The sequence below is a fragment of the Oncorhynchus kisutch genome, linkage group LG4, assembly GCF_002021735.2.
Source record: "Oncorhynchus kisutch isolate 150728-3 linkage group LG4, Okis_V2, whole genome shotgun sequence".
Classification (NCBI taxonomy): Eukaryota; Metazoa; Chordata; class Actinopteri; order Salmoniformes; family Salmonidae; genus Oncorhynchus; species Oncorhynchus kisutch.
The window spans coordinates 25,138,272-25,157,825 of NC_034177.2; the positions used below are offsets into that span (position 1 = coordinate 25,138,272).

General features: G+C 41.1%; 1 protein-coding gene across 1 annotated transcript; it reads left to right on the plus strand.

Moving 5' to 3' along the window:
* The first annotated feature begins 1,225 nt into the window (after positions 1-1,225).
* LOC109889306 (malonyl-CoA decarboxylase, mitochondrial) lies at positions 1,226-16,591 on the plus strand. Its single transcript, XM_020480645.2, has 5 exons — positions 1,226-1,856; positions 8,279-8,391; positions 9,617-9,773; positions 9,934-10,086; positions 12,482-16,591. The coding sequence occupies exons 1-5, from the start codon at positions 1,308-1,310 to the stop codon at positions 13,022-13,024; spliced, it is 1,515 nt and encodes a 504-aa protein (XP_020336234.1). The 5' UTR covers positions 1,226-1,307; the 3' UTR covers positions 13,025-16,591.
* The last annotated feature ends 2,963 nt before the right edge of the window (positions 16,592-19,554 follow it).

Consider the following 19,554-nt stretch of genomic DNA (forward strand, 5'->3'; position numbering starts at 1 on the left):
TGAGAGCTTCAAGTTCCTTGGTGTCCACATCACCAACAAACTAATATGGTCCTGACTGGTTGCATCACTGCCTGGTATGGCAACTGCTCGGCCTCCGACCCCTAGGCAGTACAGAGGGTAGTGCGAATGGATCAGTATATCACTAGGGCCTAGCTTCCTGCCATCCAGGACCTCTATTCCAGGCAGTGTCAGAGGAAGGCACAAAAAATTGTCAAAGACTCCAGCCACCCTAGTCATAGACTGTTCTCTCTGCTACCACACGGCAAGCGGTACCGGAGCACAAAGTCCAAGAGGCTTCTAAACAGCTTCTACCCTCAAGCCATAAGACTCCTGAACATCTAATCAAATGGCTAACCAGACTTTTTTCATTGCCCCATATTACCTCAACTAACCTGTGCCCCCCTTATATTGTCTCGGTATAGTTTTTTTACTGCTTCTCTTTAATTACTTGTTACTTTTATTTCTTATTCTCATCTGCATTTGAAAAAACCCTGCATTGTTGGTTAGGGGCTCATAAGTAAGCATTTCACTGTAAGGTCTGTTGTATTTGACGCATGTGACATTTGATTTGATTTGAAATGTAGTTACAAGGTGGGTCAATTCTGGCTGAGTTATGGCTGCCACATCTGGGCCACTGCAGGGCCCTAATTCCAAACCACATGTGGGCGACACAAGTGGCCTATGTGGGCCAGGTCCAGCCCAGATAAATATTGCTACCTGGGATGAGCCTCCTAGGTTTTGTATTGAATTCAGTGTACCAGAGGAGGACAGAAGCTATCTTTCCTCTGGCTACAACATGGTGCTACCCTACAGAGTGCTGCTGAGGCTAATGTAGACCTTCATTGCAAAACTGTGTGTTTTAATAAACTATTTGGCAATGTGAATATATTTAGTATAGTTTTAGCTAAAAAGTCAAACTTTTAAAATGTTTCAGTATTTTTTATTTGGGGGGGAACTAAATATGTATTTAATAAAGTAATATTTTAGGTTCATAGACATCGCTTTAATTTTAGTCTGGGTGGAATTTAGTAGTCTGGGTGGAACCTGTCCACTCTTTTCCAACTCAATATGTATATTTTTGTTACATAATTGCTCTCCCATACACAAGAGGCAAAGGTCGACCACGTGGGATAAAAAGATTCCACAATTTAACCTAGCATTTTAAGGTGGGGAGAGTGTCATTGGAGGAACAGGTTTGAAAAGGTCGGTTGTGAAAGTACTGTCACTTTAATAAGACACCGGAACTGATTGTGTTGTGTTCCGTGTGTTACGATTTACAACTGTAAAGAGAGAACGTCCAGACTGCGATGAGACCCCAGCACATAATTTGTACATTGCGTAGTGGTGTGAGGTGCTGGCAACATCGAAGTGTTTTGGGAACGGTTTTACAGGTAGAGGCCTTGGAATTTCGAAGCGTGCGCTCTCGGTCCACCTCGGCTGGCCCTGTCAGATCCATGGAGGAAATACTGACGAGGGTTGTGGTACCATTACCTACATATGAGACGAGAGAGAAGTCCCCGCCTCCCCCAGAATCGAACAGTGTGGAATTTATGCATTTCTACAGAAGCCTTGAAAAGGAAGAGAAGTCACAATTACTGGCAAAGTTGTCACACGATTTTGGTGTTGACCACAAAGGAGTTTCAGAGCTAGCAGGGAAGCTGCTCGACACTCAACAAAGGGACTTGGCTACAATACTGCAAGTAGAGGACAGGTTACGATACAGTCTGACTCCTCGCTATAAACAATTGCTTAATCACATAAGTAGGGTGGAATCGGGAGTGAAGTTTCTGGTTGACCTACGTGCAGATCTGCTTGAAATAATATCATCTAAAGCAAGTGACAGTCCTCATATTCGGGTAAAGGCATTGTTTACAACTTGGCCCGTTAATGTCAATTCCGTTCGCGTTTTGGAAATATTTGACAGGTACAGCCTGTTCCTAGGGTGCAGTCAGGAATTATATATAAAAGCACAGGTGTTTCTCTCCTTGGAATCGACTGTCATTCATGAGCATTTGGGGAATTGCTAAGCAAAAGAGAATAACAGAATTGTCTGACTGCACCTGCCAAAATAGTAACTTTCACTATAACCAGACAGGTGTGATTGAAAATGTTAGCTATATTTCCATTGGAAACACTAACATAATACACTTGATTTGCTTACAAACAAGCTAATATATGACAGATTGCCAAGAAACAAAATAGACGAAATAGGTTCCAAATATAATGTACCCAATGAATAGGTACATTGAAAATGTGTGTGTCAAAGTTAAATCAGATGCAGGCCTATACTATGTACGGACTAAATAAAGTGTTGGCATTTTGAAAAGGCCTATTGACGCGGTATGACGTGGAAGCCCCCCTTGACCTACATTAATATTGGTGTCCCATTTCAACCTGACTGCTAGAACAGTTCAGCTCAGATGACTTTTGCCCTAGTGAAGAAAAGTACGTTAGTTTTATTTTTAAAATGTCATGACCATCTGACAATCTAACCTATTATATTTACTGTTAGCATAGCATATCTCCTGGGTGATTTTCATTAAACCAGTTTTAAAATGTTTATAGTAAAATGAGTTGTAAAACCATGATGCATCTGCAAAAAATCTACCATTCTAAGGACTAAGATGTTGAGTTTTTGGGGAAGTGTCTTATTTTAAATACATTGTACATTTTTGCTTGAATTTTGCACATTTTCATATTGATTTATTTATAACTTTTTTGGACTTTGAAAACTTGCGGTAATGAGAATTTTAATGTTTGTAAAATGCATAATCTGATAAACAAAAACACAATAATAATGATGAAATAGATTATCTACAGATCCTAATCTTCATGAAAAATTACACTTGAGAATTGTTTGTTTGTTTGGTCAGATTTGTAAGAATGACCCCATTACAGCATTGGCCCAGGGTAGGCAACCCTGTTCCTGGAGTGCCGCAGGTACTGCAAGATTTTGTTCCAACTAGGCACCTGGCATTTAGGGAAAATGCTAGATGGGATGGTCCACTTTTAGCCTACTGGGCCTGTCTTAAGTTGTTTTTGTTTCTTCACAAAAGTATCATTATCTGGCTAATAATGGGCCTGTGTGCCTTGAGGGATAAAACAAATAGTCCATGTTGGGGTCTCAAGTAAAAAAACATTGTCCGGTTTGTCAAATGCCAGACCTGATTTCTGGTCCCAGTCCGCCGCTGATCAGTCCAATCAGACATTATACTCTTAAACCCATCACTTCCTCCATCCCTTTCTGAGGCAATTTACCATCTTGTATCCACATCAGTGTGTCTGACAAAGACCTTATTTAATAGATACAAGTATTGTTCCCCTTGCTTCCCCTTGGGTGCTGTGGGACATGGAGGTGAAAAAGCAGAGATGAAATTGCTTAACTGGAACATCTAATTGGTCATCAATTAAGACATGCTTTGTTTAGTTTTCCAGCATCTTCCCTCCAGTTATTATTTGGCCTCTTTATAGATTAGTTAAGTCTCACAGGGATTTGGTTATGTTCTGCTGGACCAGCTCTTTTCCCCTTTACCTGTGTTTGAGAAATCTGCCATGATAACGAGAGGAGTTACTTTAACAAAGGTGGCACTGTCAATGCAGTAGGTGAAAATAGCTGTACTGTATACAATGTCCCCCTTACTTTTGGGAAAGAAATGTGGCCTCCATACACTGCAACATTAGAAGAAGTTTAAATTTAACCTGGACCTCTGTCTCAATGTGCATCAGACAATTAAAATCGTGGACATAGTTGCATGCGATATAACGCTACTTAATAGTCAAGGATGTATCATGCAATATTGGGACTCTACACTTTACAGACCTAGTGGAACAAAAGTAAACTTTGAATTTGGAGGTTTAAAACATACCTCTGGTGGCCAGGTTGATCTATTTTATGAAATGCCTTTGGTTGGTGGATATAAAGTCTAAGGTTTTTGATAGGCTGATGTAGAATTCGTTAATAAAACCTTCTTTTTTTTAAAACCTGGTGAGGTTAGCATAGGGCTACTGTGTGCCAGGCTACCTAATGGGACCAGCTGCAATATAACGTTCTATCACGCGCAACTACATCGACGATCGTAATTGGATGATGCGCATTTTGAGACTGAGGTCCAGGTTCAACTTCGCAAGTATGGCCCCTCTTGAATGTAAATGAGAGCCTCTCACCTACAATAGAATGTGTTTGTGGGAAGAGAGGTTTTCATAATCGTTATAGTGATTAAAACATCAGAAAGACGAGCAGGAAATGTATTTTTTTTTCAATTCTGAACTATCAAATAGGCCTAGCCTAATAAGTTTGAAATGGTCAAGACCAATGTTCCCTCAAAATTGTTTTTGTCGCTGAGCAAATTTCATGTCAGCTGAGCGCAAACTTGAATGTTGTGAAAATTCTGTGCAACTTCCAGCACACGTTTACTGTGACCACTGAGGCTGTACCCTCTTTAAGTTACAGTTTTAACAATGGCCATGTAGGATACTGTGGCTATTTGATCATAATGTAAGCCTGCCAGAGTAGCCTGCCCTCAAAAACAATGGAGAAAATGCATCCCATAACATTTTAACATGGATATAGCTGTTTGATCATCCTACAGTAGCAGCCCAATGTGTGGTGTTCAATGTAGGCCTACATTCCATGAGAATTTAATTTGATATTAACCTGTTTATCCACTTTTCCTTCAGACAAGGAGGTAACTGAAAATGTTGTTGTTTGATGCAAGACACCACTTTACAAAATAAAATGCATTCCCATACCATTTATTACAGAGAATCAGACAAACTATATTACCCTCTGCCTATTGGCTACTAAGCTTATTCAAGTGTGTCTTAAAATGCAACACAGAAAAGACAGAAAAAAATCTATCTGACTCACTTTTCAAAGATGTCTAGAAATGTATACGTTTTGTGCTCTTGTAGGATGCAATCACTCCCCTATTGCTGAGTAAAAGTAATCTATAACTAGGTTAATAACTCACTAATTAGCAAAGGATATCAACAAAATGTGCTAACGTGGCTACATCCACTTCTCGCTTTGATCTCAAAACAAGCGCATCTACTCACGACCGCTCATGCTGTAAATGCGGTCCAGTTCAAAGTAAATGGCACAGATCCATATATGGCGATGGTCTATTTGCGTATAGGCCTTCTGCAGCTCTGATTGTTTATGCCTCACTAGTCTGTGTAGAGTACGGGCTGAGTAGTGTGTTCTGCCTACAACAAAATCTCTTGCATAGTTTGTTTTGTTTCTCTATTTTGAATTGAAAGTGACTAATATTGCATTGATTTGATCACAATTGCCAAAGTAAAGGGAGATGTTGATAGTGTTAACAGGGAAAACTCTAGAACAATGGTCACCAAACTTTTCTGAATCAAGATCACTTTTGAATCAAAATGCAAGATGACTTAGTTAACCTATACAACATTAACCTATTATAAACAGTACTATAGCAATGAGGTTTGTGCAGTAAGCTATAGGCCCAATACATTATCACCGCATATTGTCCATTGTTGTATTACTTGTTAAGCACAGCTGAGTTAGCATACATTTGAAATAATTTGCTTTACACTTTTTCATTTTACTGGGCTGATGTTGCCTGAATCTGATGGTCAGTCTCAGCTGAGGAAGAGTGCAGTAGACTGGGCCCGCCAGGAAGGCAGAGTTTGTACATGAAATGGTTGAAAATGGCAACAGTTTGTCTACCCATTTACAGAAATGTTTGGAGATAGACCGGTCGGTGACCACTGCTCTAGAAAGTTGAGTGAAGTTCAACCTCGTGCTTCTCTCTGTGGGCTGATATTTCTGCGCCACACGCGTAGCTTAGAGGGAACATTGGTCAAGACTGCAATTACTAAGGTTCTTTAGAAGTGTCACTTTGAATTCCACAGTAGATTTGTTTCCTGCTGTCAGTCTATCGATTTTATTTTCTCACTGTTTTTATTCATCTTCACCTGTGCACAAAATTACCTTGGAGATGAGGAAAATAACTGGGATTCATAAAATACTTTTACTGTGAATTTAGTGTCGTGGTCCCTCACATTTGACAAGTATGTTAGTTGTGGTTTGTCACAGAAGCAATTTTAGAATAAGTCTCACGTCATCTAGGCCTACTGGAGCAAAAGGCACGTAGTGAAGTGGGGGCTGAGGGGCTGTCCTGTTGCACCATGGAAACTTTGGCTGCACAACTGAATAACTTTGGCTTTGGTTACTGTTTTATATGCATCACAGTTTTCTTTTTGTTCTCTTTGTGCATGCAATCTAGCAACTGTGTAGCTACTGTGTAGCTGCTGTGTAGTTACTGTGTAGCTACTGTGTAGCAACTGTGGCATGCAACACAAATTCCTAATTTTACTGGTATGAAAGACTTAAGTCATTTTCTCTTAAGGATTTGAATCTCAAGCTTTTTTCAAAGGCTCACATTATTGTCACAGCCATTAAGGCTAGAGAAGGGGGTTTAAACAATTGTATTTGTTTGATTCCTCTTCTCTCGCTCTCTCCTCTATTTCCATGTCACTAAACTTGACGAATGCAAATGAAATACAGATTTTTCCCAGTTTTTCTTTACTTTTGTGTGACTAAGAATTGTGAGCTCCTTCCACCCAGAGACAAGGCGGCAGCTGCGGTTTTATTTTCACACAGCATGATATCAATGCCTTTTCAGGGTTTTATCAATCTCAGATTTATGTATTTGTGCCTGTTATCAGATTCTAAGTTTGGCTTTTTTGGTGTGAGCGAGCAGACACACACAAACACGCACGCACACATTTTTTTTAAATGTGCGGTTTTTCAGTTTTTGGGCCTGTGGGTTATGTGGATGTGGTACCTCTAAAGTAGTGCTTTCCAGGGAGAAATTAATCTAGATAAGTAAATATGTAAATAATGAGTGTTTCGTGAAGAATAGCCAATTCCTTTGGCTACTTTGGAAGGGGTAGGCCTACATTTTCATATTGAGGCCTGAAAATAATTTTAAGTTTTTTGTTGGGTGAGCAATTTTAGTGCATATTATGATTGGCGGGTACAGTAATTCATAGTGAACATAGGCATGTTTGGCTGTCGACTTGCCCAGGGGCTTCTGTAAATTTGATTTATTTATATGTGTGTGTATGTATGTATGTGTGTATATATATATATATATATATTTTTTTAATTTAACTTTTATTAGGCAAGTCAGATGGAGTACATTTGAATTCATGCAGCCAGGTGTAATGGTGTGGATTTGTGTATCCCTCAATGCGTGTACTGTTTGTTTTTTGAGAGAGCCTTTCTCTGCCATAATGAATTCAGATATTTGGAAGAGGACTATACCCTGCTCATATGGCGATGCGATTATTGAAGTGCAAGGCCTGGGTCTATGTCTCCCCAGCATACCTCACCTCAATTTTGAAGTATTAAAATATGAGTGAGAGCTGTAATTGTTTTGATTGAGTATTTAAAATGTGTATTGTTGAGAAAATGGTGCATAAATTGTAGTTTTATTTGTATGTTTTTATTGGAAAATATTTTATGGAATTTTTGCGCTCAGGGTACCATTGGAAATGAGACCATGGTCTCAATGGGTTCCCCTAAATAAATGAAAGGTAAAAAATGTAAATACAATACTGTAGGCTCCAGAACAACCTGTTCCATATTCACTACCACTAATGAAAACATCCATAAAAGCAAGCAAACAACAATTACTGTCAGCCATGCCTTTGATACCAGCCTGTGCTGATATCAGCCGTGCTTCTACACCTGCATTGCTTGCTGTTTGGGGTTTTAGGCTGGGTTTCTGTACAGCACTTTGAGATATTAGCTGATGTACGAAGGGCTATATAAATACATTTGATTTGATTTGTAAGGGAAGCTAGGCTGAATATTATTAATGCTGCCGTCAGTCACTAGATAGTGTGATGAGCGGTTCACTGTGTTTTTTTATAAGGGTTACACTAGAACAGATTGAGGGGAAAAAAAGACCAAAACCACTAGTAAGCACTATGGCAGCTCATTGGGAGTGTCATCCTGTTTGGATGACATTAGTCAGGTGTTGGGACTGGTAGTGTGGGGCTCTGAGGTTACGTGTTTAATTATCACTTTAATCAGTAAGCAGATGTTTTTGTTCAGAGTTAAATATAACAAGCTATGTTTTTCAGTGTCAGCCACACCATATCATCTACAGTATACATCCGGTGTGGTTTTGTTTAGTCTCCCTCCTGTCAGACTAACAAGAGTAGCTGGCCAGAGCGCACAGGTACTTTACCTCTGGATTCTGATGTTTTTACCCAATCCCCCCCCCCCTTTTACCTGCAGGACCTGAATGGCACTCTGAAGAGTCTGCTGTCTGAGTGGTTCTCTGTGGGTCTGCTGCGTCTGGAGAGGATCACCTGGCAGTCCCCCTGTGAGATACTGCAAAAGATCAGCCAGTAAGAAGCCCCTGTAGTAAACACAGAAACCTCTACAGTATGCACACACAAACCCTAAACTAGAGGTCGACCAATTAATCGTAATGGACGATCAGTTAGGGCCGATTTCAAGTTTTCATAACAATCGGAAATCGGGCGCCGATTTGCCGATTAAAAAAAAAATATATATTTTGGTATTTTTTACACCTTTTATTTAATCTTTATTTAACTAGGCAAGTCAATTAAGAACACATTCTTATTTTCAATGACGGCCTAGGAACGGTGGGTTAACTGCCTCGTTCAGGGGCAGAAAGACAGATTTTCACATTGCCAGCTCGGGGGATCCAATCTTGCAACCTTACAGTTAACTAGTACAACGCAATAATGACCTGCCTTTCTCTCATTGCACTCCACAAGGAGACTGCCTGTTACGCAAATGCAGTAAGCCAAGGTAAGTTGCTAGCTAGCATTAAACTTAGCATTAAACTTAGATATTATCTAGCGTGTCCTGTGTTGCATATAATCTGACTGAGCATACAAGTATCTAAGTATCTGACTGAGCGGTGGTAGGCAAACCTATCAACTCCGGAGATGAGGCTGGTGTGACCAAAGTGAAATGGCTGGCTAGTTAGCACGCGCTAATAGCGTTTCAAACTTCACTCGCTCTGAGCCTTGGGGTGGTTGTTGTCGTTGTGTTGCTGGTTCGAGCCCAGGGAGGAGCGAGGAGAGGGACGGAAGCTATACTGTTACACTGGCAATACTAAAGTGCCTATAAGAACATCCAAAGGTTAATGAAATACATATGGTATAGAGGGAAATAGTCCTATAATAACTACAACCTAAAACTTCTTACCTGGGAATATTGAAGACTCATGTTAAATAGAACCACCACCTTTCATATGTTCTCATGTTCTGAGCAAGTAACTGAAACGTTAGCTTTCTTACATAGCACATATTGCACTTTTACGTTCTTCTCCAACACTTTGTTTTTGCATTATTTAAACCAAATTGAACATGTTTCATTATCTACTTGAGGCTAAATTGATTTTATTGATGTATTATGTTAAAATAAGTGTTAATTCAGTATTGTAATTGTCATTATTACAAATATATATATATTTTAAATCGGCCGATTTAATCGGTATCGACTTTTTTGGTCCTCCAATAATCGGTATCGGCGTTGAAAAATCATAATCGGTCAACCTCTACCCTAAACCCATATCTAACCATCACTATGATCTGCCAGATACGAAGCTGTGCACCCTGTGAGAAACTGGACAGATATAAAGCGTAGAGTTGGGCCGTACCGTCGCTGCTATGCCTTCACCCACGCTGCCATGCCAGGGGAGCCATTGGTTGTCCTGCATGTGGCACTCACAGAGGACATCTCTGATAACATACAGGTCAGAGGTTTATATGGAATATGAAAGAATGCATACATTGATACGTTTGTTTGGCTGTCATGTGGATTCATATTACTTTTCCTCTTTTCAGGTCATGAACCACATTTTGATAATTGACTGTGTGTCTGACTCCAACAATGTTGTTTCTCTTGTCGAATAGAGTATCGTGAGAGAATTTGCTACCCTGGACTCGGAGGAGGATGTGAGCAAAGTCAATACAGCAGTGTTCTACTCCATCTCCTCCACCCAGGCTGGCCTGCAGGGGGTGGAGCTAGGGAACGTCCTCATCAAGAGAGTTGTGCGGGAGCTACAGGTGGGTGGAGAATAACATCACCACTGTCTAAATGAGCAGGCAGACAGAAAGACTGGGACTGCCCTTCTCCTGTGACTAGCTGAACACTGTGGAACGTCTCTTAGGAAAACCAGCTGCTCCACTGCATCGTAATTAGTTGATTTATTAGCCAGCTCCAGGGTCCTTTACTCTCTGTTTGTTACTTCAATGTCACCTGATGATTTCCATTCACTCTTCCAGAGAAGTTCCAGAGAACCACTCACGTCACAAAGCATTTCTGGCCACGGCCAGTAAACAGATGGCAGTCAATCACAGCAATAGTTCAACATAAGCTGGAGGTCATTTCAGTGTGAAATGAGTGGTTATTATGATAGCTTGTCTAGGCTATAGAACATGCTTTGGCTATTTTTTTGATTGCTCTTAGTCGTTTGAGTTTCTCAATTAAGCCAAATACTCTCACAATCTTGCAGTTCTACCTGCATCTGAGATATGTTTTTCATGGTAAAGAGTGGATATCAGCATGATTGAATAACCATCTCCACACATCAATCAAGACCGAGAGCAAAATAATGACATTTCAGATGGTTTTGATGTGAGGGTAGTTGATAGTCTGATAGAGTATAGGCTTGTATGCTTAGAGTAAGTGGTCTGTGCAGTTGTGTGTCTTGTTGATTTGTACAGTAGCCCTATATACATTCAGCAGCATCGACACGGTAAAGGAGTCAATGTTATGTTGACCGTTCTATTGACCAGATTGGCGCACATTCAACAAATCTAATCTAACAAAGTGGATATTCATCAAATCCGTCATGATTCATGTATTGTAACAGGCCCACAATGTGGTTACTTAAGTCCTATTTGGATATATTTGGGTTTATAAGAAGTGACTGCTAAATGCTAACTCCTGTTCATATAAGATGGTTAGCATAGCTAGCATACATACATTGTTGGTGGTAGTCAAGTCGTTTTTAACTGTAATGCAGTTGATTGGTGACGATGACATGAACGTGTTGGGGTTGGCATCCATACAAGTATTGTACTCAGATTTTTACCTCAACAGTGTGAAAGACAATGTAGGCTAAATCTAGGCTGATTTTGCTGGGGGACAATGAGGAGACTCGGGATCTTTCCACCACGGCCCTTTCCCCCATGCGTTTCCATGGCAATTCCATTGTTTTGGTCGAGTTCGATTGACCTCTTTACCGCAACTATTAGTCCTGGCCTAAGTGTTCTAGCCTTTCCATTGTTCTGTAAGCACTCCTAACATTGGTTAAAATTATCGGGGGATGTACATTGTTCTGTAGGGCTTGAACATCTTATCTGTAGTCCCGTCTGAACTCTGAGGATTTCGAATTGAAGCAGAAACTTGATTTTGTTTTACAAAGCTTTTTCTTGTGGCCTATGAGTTCTGGATTTATCCCATGGCCATCCTAATAGCCCTCATATCAGTTGGGGGGGGGGGGGGGGGGGGAACTAAGAACGTTGAGCTTCTGGGCTGGCTCAGGACTGTGACTGTGTGCAGTGCCATGGCAGTGTTACGCCCCACATCAAGGGCTAATAGAAAAGCTCCACAGCCGCTGGGAGACCACTATAATAATGGATGGATGAGAGGAAGGAAAATAAAAGGTCTTTCTGTGATTTAAGAAGAAGGGAGGAGGATCCCGCCTGATCTAAGCCCGCTGACCAAGGTTTTACAGTAAATTAAACTGATGAAATGATTGGAAAGTGACCTCTTGACATGGTTTTCCTCAGATCCACTAACTCGTGTGATTGAAGTACAGGGGAATGAATGAGAAAGAGGCTGAGAGGGAGAGAGAGTGGGAGAAGGAAAGGCACACTCCAACATCTGCTTCCAGGAGTTGTCTGACACACGTAGCCTCCTGTGAATCAACACTCCACACAGCTCTGTACCTTAACAGCCTTGACAAGCAAGAGTCAACAGAACAGATAGGGAGAGAAAGGCCAGGGATTAGAAGAGAGAGGGCAAGGAAGAGAGCTTGTAAAGAAGGGCAAGATAGAAGAGAGTGTGGAACGTAGGCGGCAGGCAGGCAGCATGTGATGATGGCAGAGAGGCACTAGGGAATAGGGACCAGAGTCAAGAGCTTGGATGGAAGGTATTAAAAGTAATAGAGAGGGAGGGCAGGGTACACACTGCAGAAAGTGACCCTAAATATCTTAAATATTTCACTTCATGTATTTTTCTTCTTACCAAGCTAAATTATCTAATGTCACTGACAGATAATTTAGCTTATTTTAACCAAAAAGTTTAATACATTAATTGTATCTTAATAAGTTGTATTTCTAATCTCTCTATAATACCACATTGGTATTGTTTATTAACTGGTGTAGACAGAGTTGTTTCATACTAAGGAGGTTTACCTCAGACTATAACTCTCCTATCTTTCTGTCTTTCCAGAGTGAGTTTCCCCACATGTCCCAGTTCTCCAGCCTGTCCCCCATCCCGGGCTTCTCCTCCTGGCTACAGGGCCTGCTCAGCCAGCACCGGAAGGAGGGCCGCGTGGAGCTGCTAACGGACTGCGAGTGGGGGAAGGTGGCAGATGTCACAAACACAACCCCTGATACCAACGTCCTGGATGCCCTGCGTAAGCTGATCAGCACCGGTGACTGGACCCGTTCTGAACACCTGGTCCACATCCTGGAGCCCGCCCTGATGCGCCTCTGTGCCTGGTACCTCTATGGAGAGAAGAGGCGTGGCTATGCCCTAAACCCTGTGGCCAATTTCCACCTGCAGAATGGCGCCACCATGTGGAGACTGAACTGGCATGCAGACACCAGCCCGCGTGGAGTGGCCAACTCCTGTGGCATCATGGTGAACTACAGATACTTCCTGCAGGAGACCACGTCCAACAGTGCTGCCTACATGCACAATAAAATCATCACAGCCACAGAGCAGGTGCTGGGCTTGGTCTCACAGTTTCAGAAGAACAGCAAACTCTGAGCTCCATGGACACATATGTACACCCACACTTGGTATTAAAGATGCCTCTAGGTCCAGGACTTGCTGGCTTCATGGTGGCTCTGATCTAATTTGCCAAAACAAAATGCTTTGAAAAGCATCAGGACAATTTGTGGCATGATATCAGTTGTTGTTCTATTCTTTTTGCAATCTAGCCCATGTAGTGCATGGGTTTTACTCTCCCTTCCTTCCCGAGGTGGGTATGTAGTGTTATCATTGCCGATAGAGACTCCCAGTGTTTTATGGTGTGAGAGGCTGCAGCTAATGAAGCGAGAGACATTTATCAGGTCGTGCCATGTTTCTGCTTGACAATGTGTGATGCTGTAGCACAGCAAATAGGCTGCAGAGCTATTGGAATAAATTATGTATTTGATTCTTTAATTTGGCTGATCTGTGTGGGCGTGTGTACATGTGCAAAGCCGTGCGGGTGAAAAATACATAACACTGACACCCACATTGTATAGAATTATGTAGAACAAAACAGTACCATATTATCATCTCATTATCTCTTGGCCCCGATTGTCACCCGACAATCTCTACAAATCAGTTATTTACTGAAGCTCAATCAAGCTATTATTTAATGAGCTGTGCTCTCAAGAGATTTTAACATTTTTAATTTATCTCTGTATGTAAAATGTGTAATTTTCTGCAAAAGTCATTCACACCAAAATGTGTAGGGTCTCTGTAGTTGAGACCATAGTCCTTGCTATGTTTGCCACCTGCCAACACTCAAGCCTCCCTAGAGACCAATCTCTGATGTACTGCTACATCAAAATACTGAAACTAAGTGGGATTCCTATCTGCCCCACTCCATTGTTGCGAAATAATATATCACGGCAAGTTGACTGTGAAATTACATTTTATCTCTCAACGGAGCCTAACTTTTTTTCAGAGCCAGCCACACTGTCCCTGAAACTAATGAAGTGAGAAATAAAGTTTAAATAAATGGATAGATTTATGGAATTCACTTTAAAGCAGGGGAGGGAATCAGTGAGCATAAAATGACAGTGTTTAAAGGATGCCCTTGAGAAAGCATTCCTCTTGTGAAACAGACAGGAAGAGTGAACACTTGTGAGGAATGCAAAGTCCAAGGAGGTCACACCGTTCCACCACCATGGACAGGAGTTTCCATGGAAATGGTAACATTAAAATAAAATGTCATGCGCCGAATACAACCGGTGTAGACCTTACTGTGAAATGCTTACTTACAAGCTCTTAACATACAGTGTAAAGTAACAGTAGAATTACATAACAATATGAGGCTATGGGGCTCCTGAGTGGCTCTCAGTGCTAGAGGTGTCACTACATACTCTGGTTTGATTCCAGGCTGTATCACAACCTGTCAGACAAGAGAAAATAACTATACAACATGTACATAATGCTTTAATTGATTTGATGTGTGAATGAATATGTCAATGGTGTAAATGTATAATTAGTGTGAGGGATGCGAGAGAGCGTGGTCATGTTATTGCCATTCATTATAGGCTGATACATTTAATTTGAGGAGAGTACTGCATGATAGGGGATAATCTTAGAAGCACTTGAGAATCCCATAGAAAAGCTGATTTATTCTAGGTACCTCTCAAAGGATTACTAGATCTGTCAGTCACAGCATTACATTAGTATTGAAGTCCTGTAGACCCATCTCACTCTCTATTCAGAATCCATCTCATGTGGCACTTGATGCTGCCACACACACACACACATACCCACACACACAGCTTTCTTCAACAGTACTCAAAGGGTGATTACTGACTATGACAGCTATGGTAAACCTGTATGGAATGGAAACATACACCTTGTGTTTTTGTCAATATTAAGGTATAAGGCTTTCATTTTGCTACTTTGTAATTTTCCAAAGAAAATGCAAACTGAGCTGTACAAGGTGAATGTGTTGGCATGAAGATGCAGATGTGTTGTGAAATATGAGGCACTGCTGGCCACACTGACGACCTGGAGATATGTCACAACATTCTAATCAACACGACTCCAGCTGCCTGCCAAATCCACATGATCATTTAAGGGGCCATTTGTTAATAAGCATTTACAGCCAGATTGGATTAGTTGCCACTTTACACCCTTTTTAATGGCTTCGATCTGCCACTACACTTAGGCAAGGCACATACACTACAAAGTTATTTTCAATATCACAGCACATACATCAACCCTCATGTTCCTGCTCTTGATATGAATATTGTGTGTCTAACATTAAATATAGTGAATATGAGAATGAGCTGACCATAGTCATACTGCCTGGTCCAGTCTAATGTCGAGTGGACAGCCTGTCTAATCCAAAGCACCTGTAAGTAATGCCATCTTTCTAAACCTGATGCATGTTGAGGACCTGATGAATATGGATATCAAAAGTTAATATTCCTTTTACATCTAAGTAAATAGCATAGCATAAAAACATAAAGTAAATTCTTAGGTTACAGGTATCATTCTCCTAAATCTATGATCATGACATTATCTTCTATTAATTATATGCTAACAGACCAGACAATTTCAATTATGTTCTCTTTACAAATTAATCAGAGCCATAATATTCCATGCAGATAATAGGAGTTTAATCCATATTTTGACTCCAGGCCTGTCCCACTAGGCAAAGATGTCAATTCAACATATATTCCACGTTGGTTCAACATAATTTCATTGAACTGACGTGGACTAGGTGAAAAATCTGTCAATGTGCCCTTGAGCAAGGCACTTAACCTTAATTTCTCATGTAAGTCGCTCTGGATAAGAGCGTCTGCAAACTAAACTGTAAATGTGAAACAACGTTGATTCAACCAGTGCGTGCCCAGTGGGGTGTGTGTGTGTACAGTCTAATTACTGACTACCATTGAAATGGACTGCAAAGGGGTGCCAGTACTGAGTGCTTAATGTTATTTATTTTTGCATTTTCACAATGCAGTAGCGAGGTGCATTTAGAAAAGGCCAAATAAGCCAAATAGTCAATTAACACAACCCTCCTGATTACAATATGTTGATGATGTTGCCATCTTTCGCTCTTTCCTCAATGGAAAGGAAACAAGATATTGAAATTAGCATAGTAATTTGTAAAAAGGAAATACTGTAGACGTTAAATAAATTGTGGTTTTTCAGAAAGATAATGTTTAATTAAAATGCTAAGCATTAGCATTTTATTCTCCCCCTAACTGCACATTGAAGTTGGTGTTTTCATTTGGTTAGGTTCTATGTGCCCGCCATTCTGTCTCTAATCACAAACCTAAATCCACAGGGTCTCCTGAGGGTTAGGCCATGCTACGGAAGTAATTAAGTCAAAGAATTCAACAAGGGAAAAAGGCCTCGTTGTTTGCCTTTCTTTTCCTCTTTTTATTCAAAAGGAAAATAGTAAAAGAGATACTGTGTGGAAATTGTAAGCTTTGAAAATAGTCAGCCCAACAATTAGCATAATTATTGGGAGATTTTGGACATGATCAAACTGCTGTCTTGAAGTTCTGTTAATCCTGTTCATGGAAAATAGAAATGTGCAGCTATGAGCATAAACACTGACTCTACGAATAAAAGCTACTGTATGGAATGTTTGCACTGGGTCCTGCACCATGTTTCATGTTGTAAGTACAGTAATGCATGAAATGGTGGTCAGAATGCATGAGTACAACTTGAACTAACATTGAGCTGAATTCATTGATGCTGCTGCCTGCTTGTGGCTACATTAGTCCTCACTGTAATCAGGGGTTAATTTAGGTTATTTCCCTAACTGAGCTTCAACGTGAACTCAGAAATCATCAATAGTCTCAAAGGTGGAAGGGTAAGAGCTAGGGTTTGACTGTGCGTCTCTGTGGTCTACTAGCCCAGAGCAGTGGGAGAGGGTGGGAGTGAGTGGCGGCAGGCCACCTGGGGTATTTTGGATCTAAACAAGCCTGGATTGTTCCCATCTCCAACAGCTGCTTCACAAGTGTGGGCCAGGTGTCAACACTCACTCTAATCTGCATAAGGGAATGTAGGAAAATGCTTTGTTAATTTATTCATTCCAGAGGCATATTAAGGTGACTGTGCACCAATAATTAGGGCCAGTTGAAAAGAGCTGCCATCTTCCAGATTGAATATGCTTTGGGAACTTTAAGACTCAATCAATGCGCCTACCTAGCCTACAGTCGATCCTACATGAACTTCCAACCCAACCTAACCCCAATGCATGTCATTATGTTCCACATCACATGAAATCTATACATACTGTATCAGATGCATGCAGCCTTATGAATGTGCCTGTATGTATGAGGTGAGACATTTACTGCTTAACAAAATATTTTCTAACCACAACACTTTTCTCAGTGCCTCAAACCATTCCTCCACAAGAGTGACATGTAAACACTGACAAGGTCAAAGATCAATATTCCATCTCTCAATGTTGAATAATAAAAAAGCAATGTTTACAGCCTTGATCTCACCTTAGGCATTGAACTCTATTTCTTGTGGACAAACCCATCACAAAACCCCGTCATTCACTGACTCTGTAAGCTCGTCTTTCTGGCAGCACGTGAATGTGTAACTAGCTTCTAAGTGTGTAATTCAGTGTGATTGTCTGCGTTAGTGATTTTGCAATTGTGTTGGTGTAGGAACATGACTGACTGCAGGGCACGGTTGATGTTTACATGCAGTAATTATGGATCTCAGGACAGATTGATCTGAAATATCCAGTACAATCACGATAAGACCTAAACAATGTCAGCAAGAAGCGCATCCGTCACTGCATTTGATTGTCAGCTATAAATAGGACATGTTGCGCCAGCCCACCAGGGGATAAAGGGATAAATTAAAAGGTACATGCCTGCCTGCCCAGAGCTCACTCTAATATCCAGGCAGTTTGAATTACTGGCAAATAATGCCATGGATGACTCAAATCAAGGAAAGAAAGAGGAATAAATGAAAGCAAAGAAGGGATTATGGGAGTGAAAGAGCGCTAGCTATCATTAAATTCATATTCGGGGTGGCATTACAGCAGTGCTAAGGGGATTCATTACTCAGCGTATCAGTCCTGGCCAGGATTTTGGGAGTAGAGGGACATAGGGGGTAGATGGGGGAGTGAGGGGTACGGGAAGGTTGCAGGGAGTGGGGAAGTTTGTTTTGACAGAGGAGTGGAGTTTAGACGACTGCAACATGTAGCTGGGTGTCAGAGATCTTTCTTAATTACAACCATTCAGAGCAGAGGGTCCTGTTTGTTTCTCTGCCTAATGACTTAGATGGGGATTAAGCTCTCTGCTCACTGCTAATTAGCTAGCATTCCCTAGGTACGTACGTCAGACAGACCTCCGACAAGCACCATGGTCCACGTTCTGAGAGACATACGTCTCCATCGCTGCCTCAGCTCCTCATTACTGTCGGGTAGAATGACTTCCGGAGGAGGTGTACTATCTCCAGGAGATGTAACAGCAGCAGAATATTATGCGGAAGCTGAAAAGATGAGATTTTTTTTATTTTTTTTATTTCACCTTTATTTAACCAGGTAGGCTAGTTGAGAACAAGTTCTCATTTGCAACTGCGACCTGGCCAAGATAAAGCATAGCAGTGTGAGCATACAACAAAGAGTTACACATGGAGTAAACAATTAACAAGTCAATAACACAGTAGAAAACGAAGGGGGGGGTCTATATACAATGTGTGCAAAAGGCATGAGGAGGTAGGCAAATAATTACAATTTTGCAGATTAACACTGGAGTGATAAAAGATCAGATGGTCATGTACAGGTAGAGATATTGGTGTGCAGAAGAGCAGAAAAGTAAATAAATAAAAACATTACGGGGATGAGGTAGGTGAAAAGGGTGGGCTATTTACCAATAGACTATGTACAGCTGCAGCGATCGGTTAGCTGCTCAGATAGCTGATGTTTGAAGTTGGTGAGGGAGATGAAAGTCTCCAACTTCAGCGATTTTTGCAATTCGTTCCAGTCACAGGCAGCAGAGTACTGGAACGAAAGGCGGCCAAATGAGGTGTTGGCTTTAGGGATGATCAGTGAGATACACCTGCTGGAGCGCGTGCTACGGATGGGTGTTGCCATCGTGACCAGTGAGCTGAGATAAGGCGGAGCTTTACCTAGCATAGACTTGTAGATGACCTGGAGCCAGTGGGTCTGGCGACGAATATGTAGCGAGGGCCAGCCGACTAGAGCATACAAGTCGCAGTGGTGGGTAGTATAAGGTGCTTTAGTGACAAAACGGATGGCACTGTGATAGACTGCATCCAGTTTGCTGAGTAGAGTAAACCCATAGCATCACACATTCTGTCATATCCCAGCTGAACCATAACATTCTGAGAACCATAATGTTTCTTGGTGATATCGTGGTTGTGCTATGGTTATTTTGCATACAATCTTCCCGCAACATTCTGGGAATGGTGCCTCTTAAATGCTTGGTTTTGGAACATTCTCAGCACATTTAAGGAACTTGGCAAATGAACTTTATTTTCTTGGCATTTCATTACTTAACAGAACGTTTCCTTAAAAGTTCAAACATGGTTACATTTAATTACATTTTTGGTCATCTTCTAGG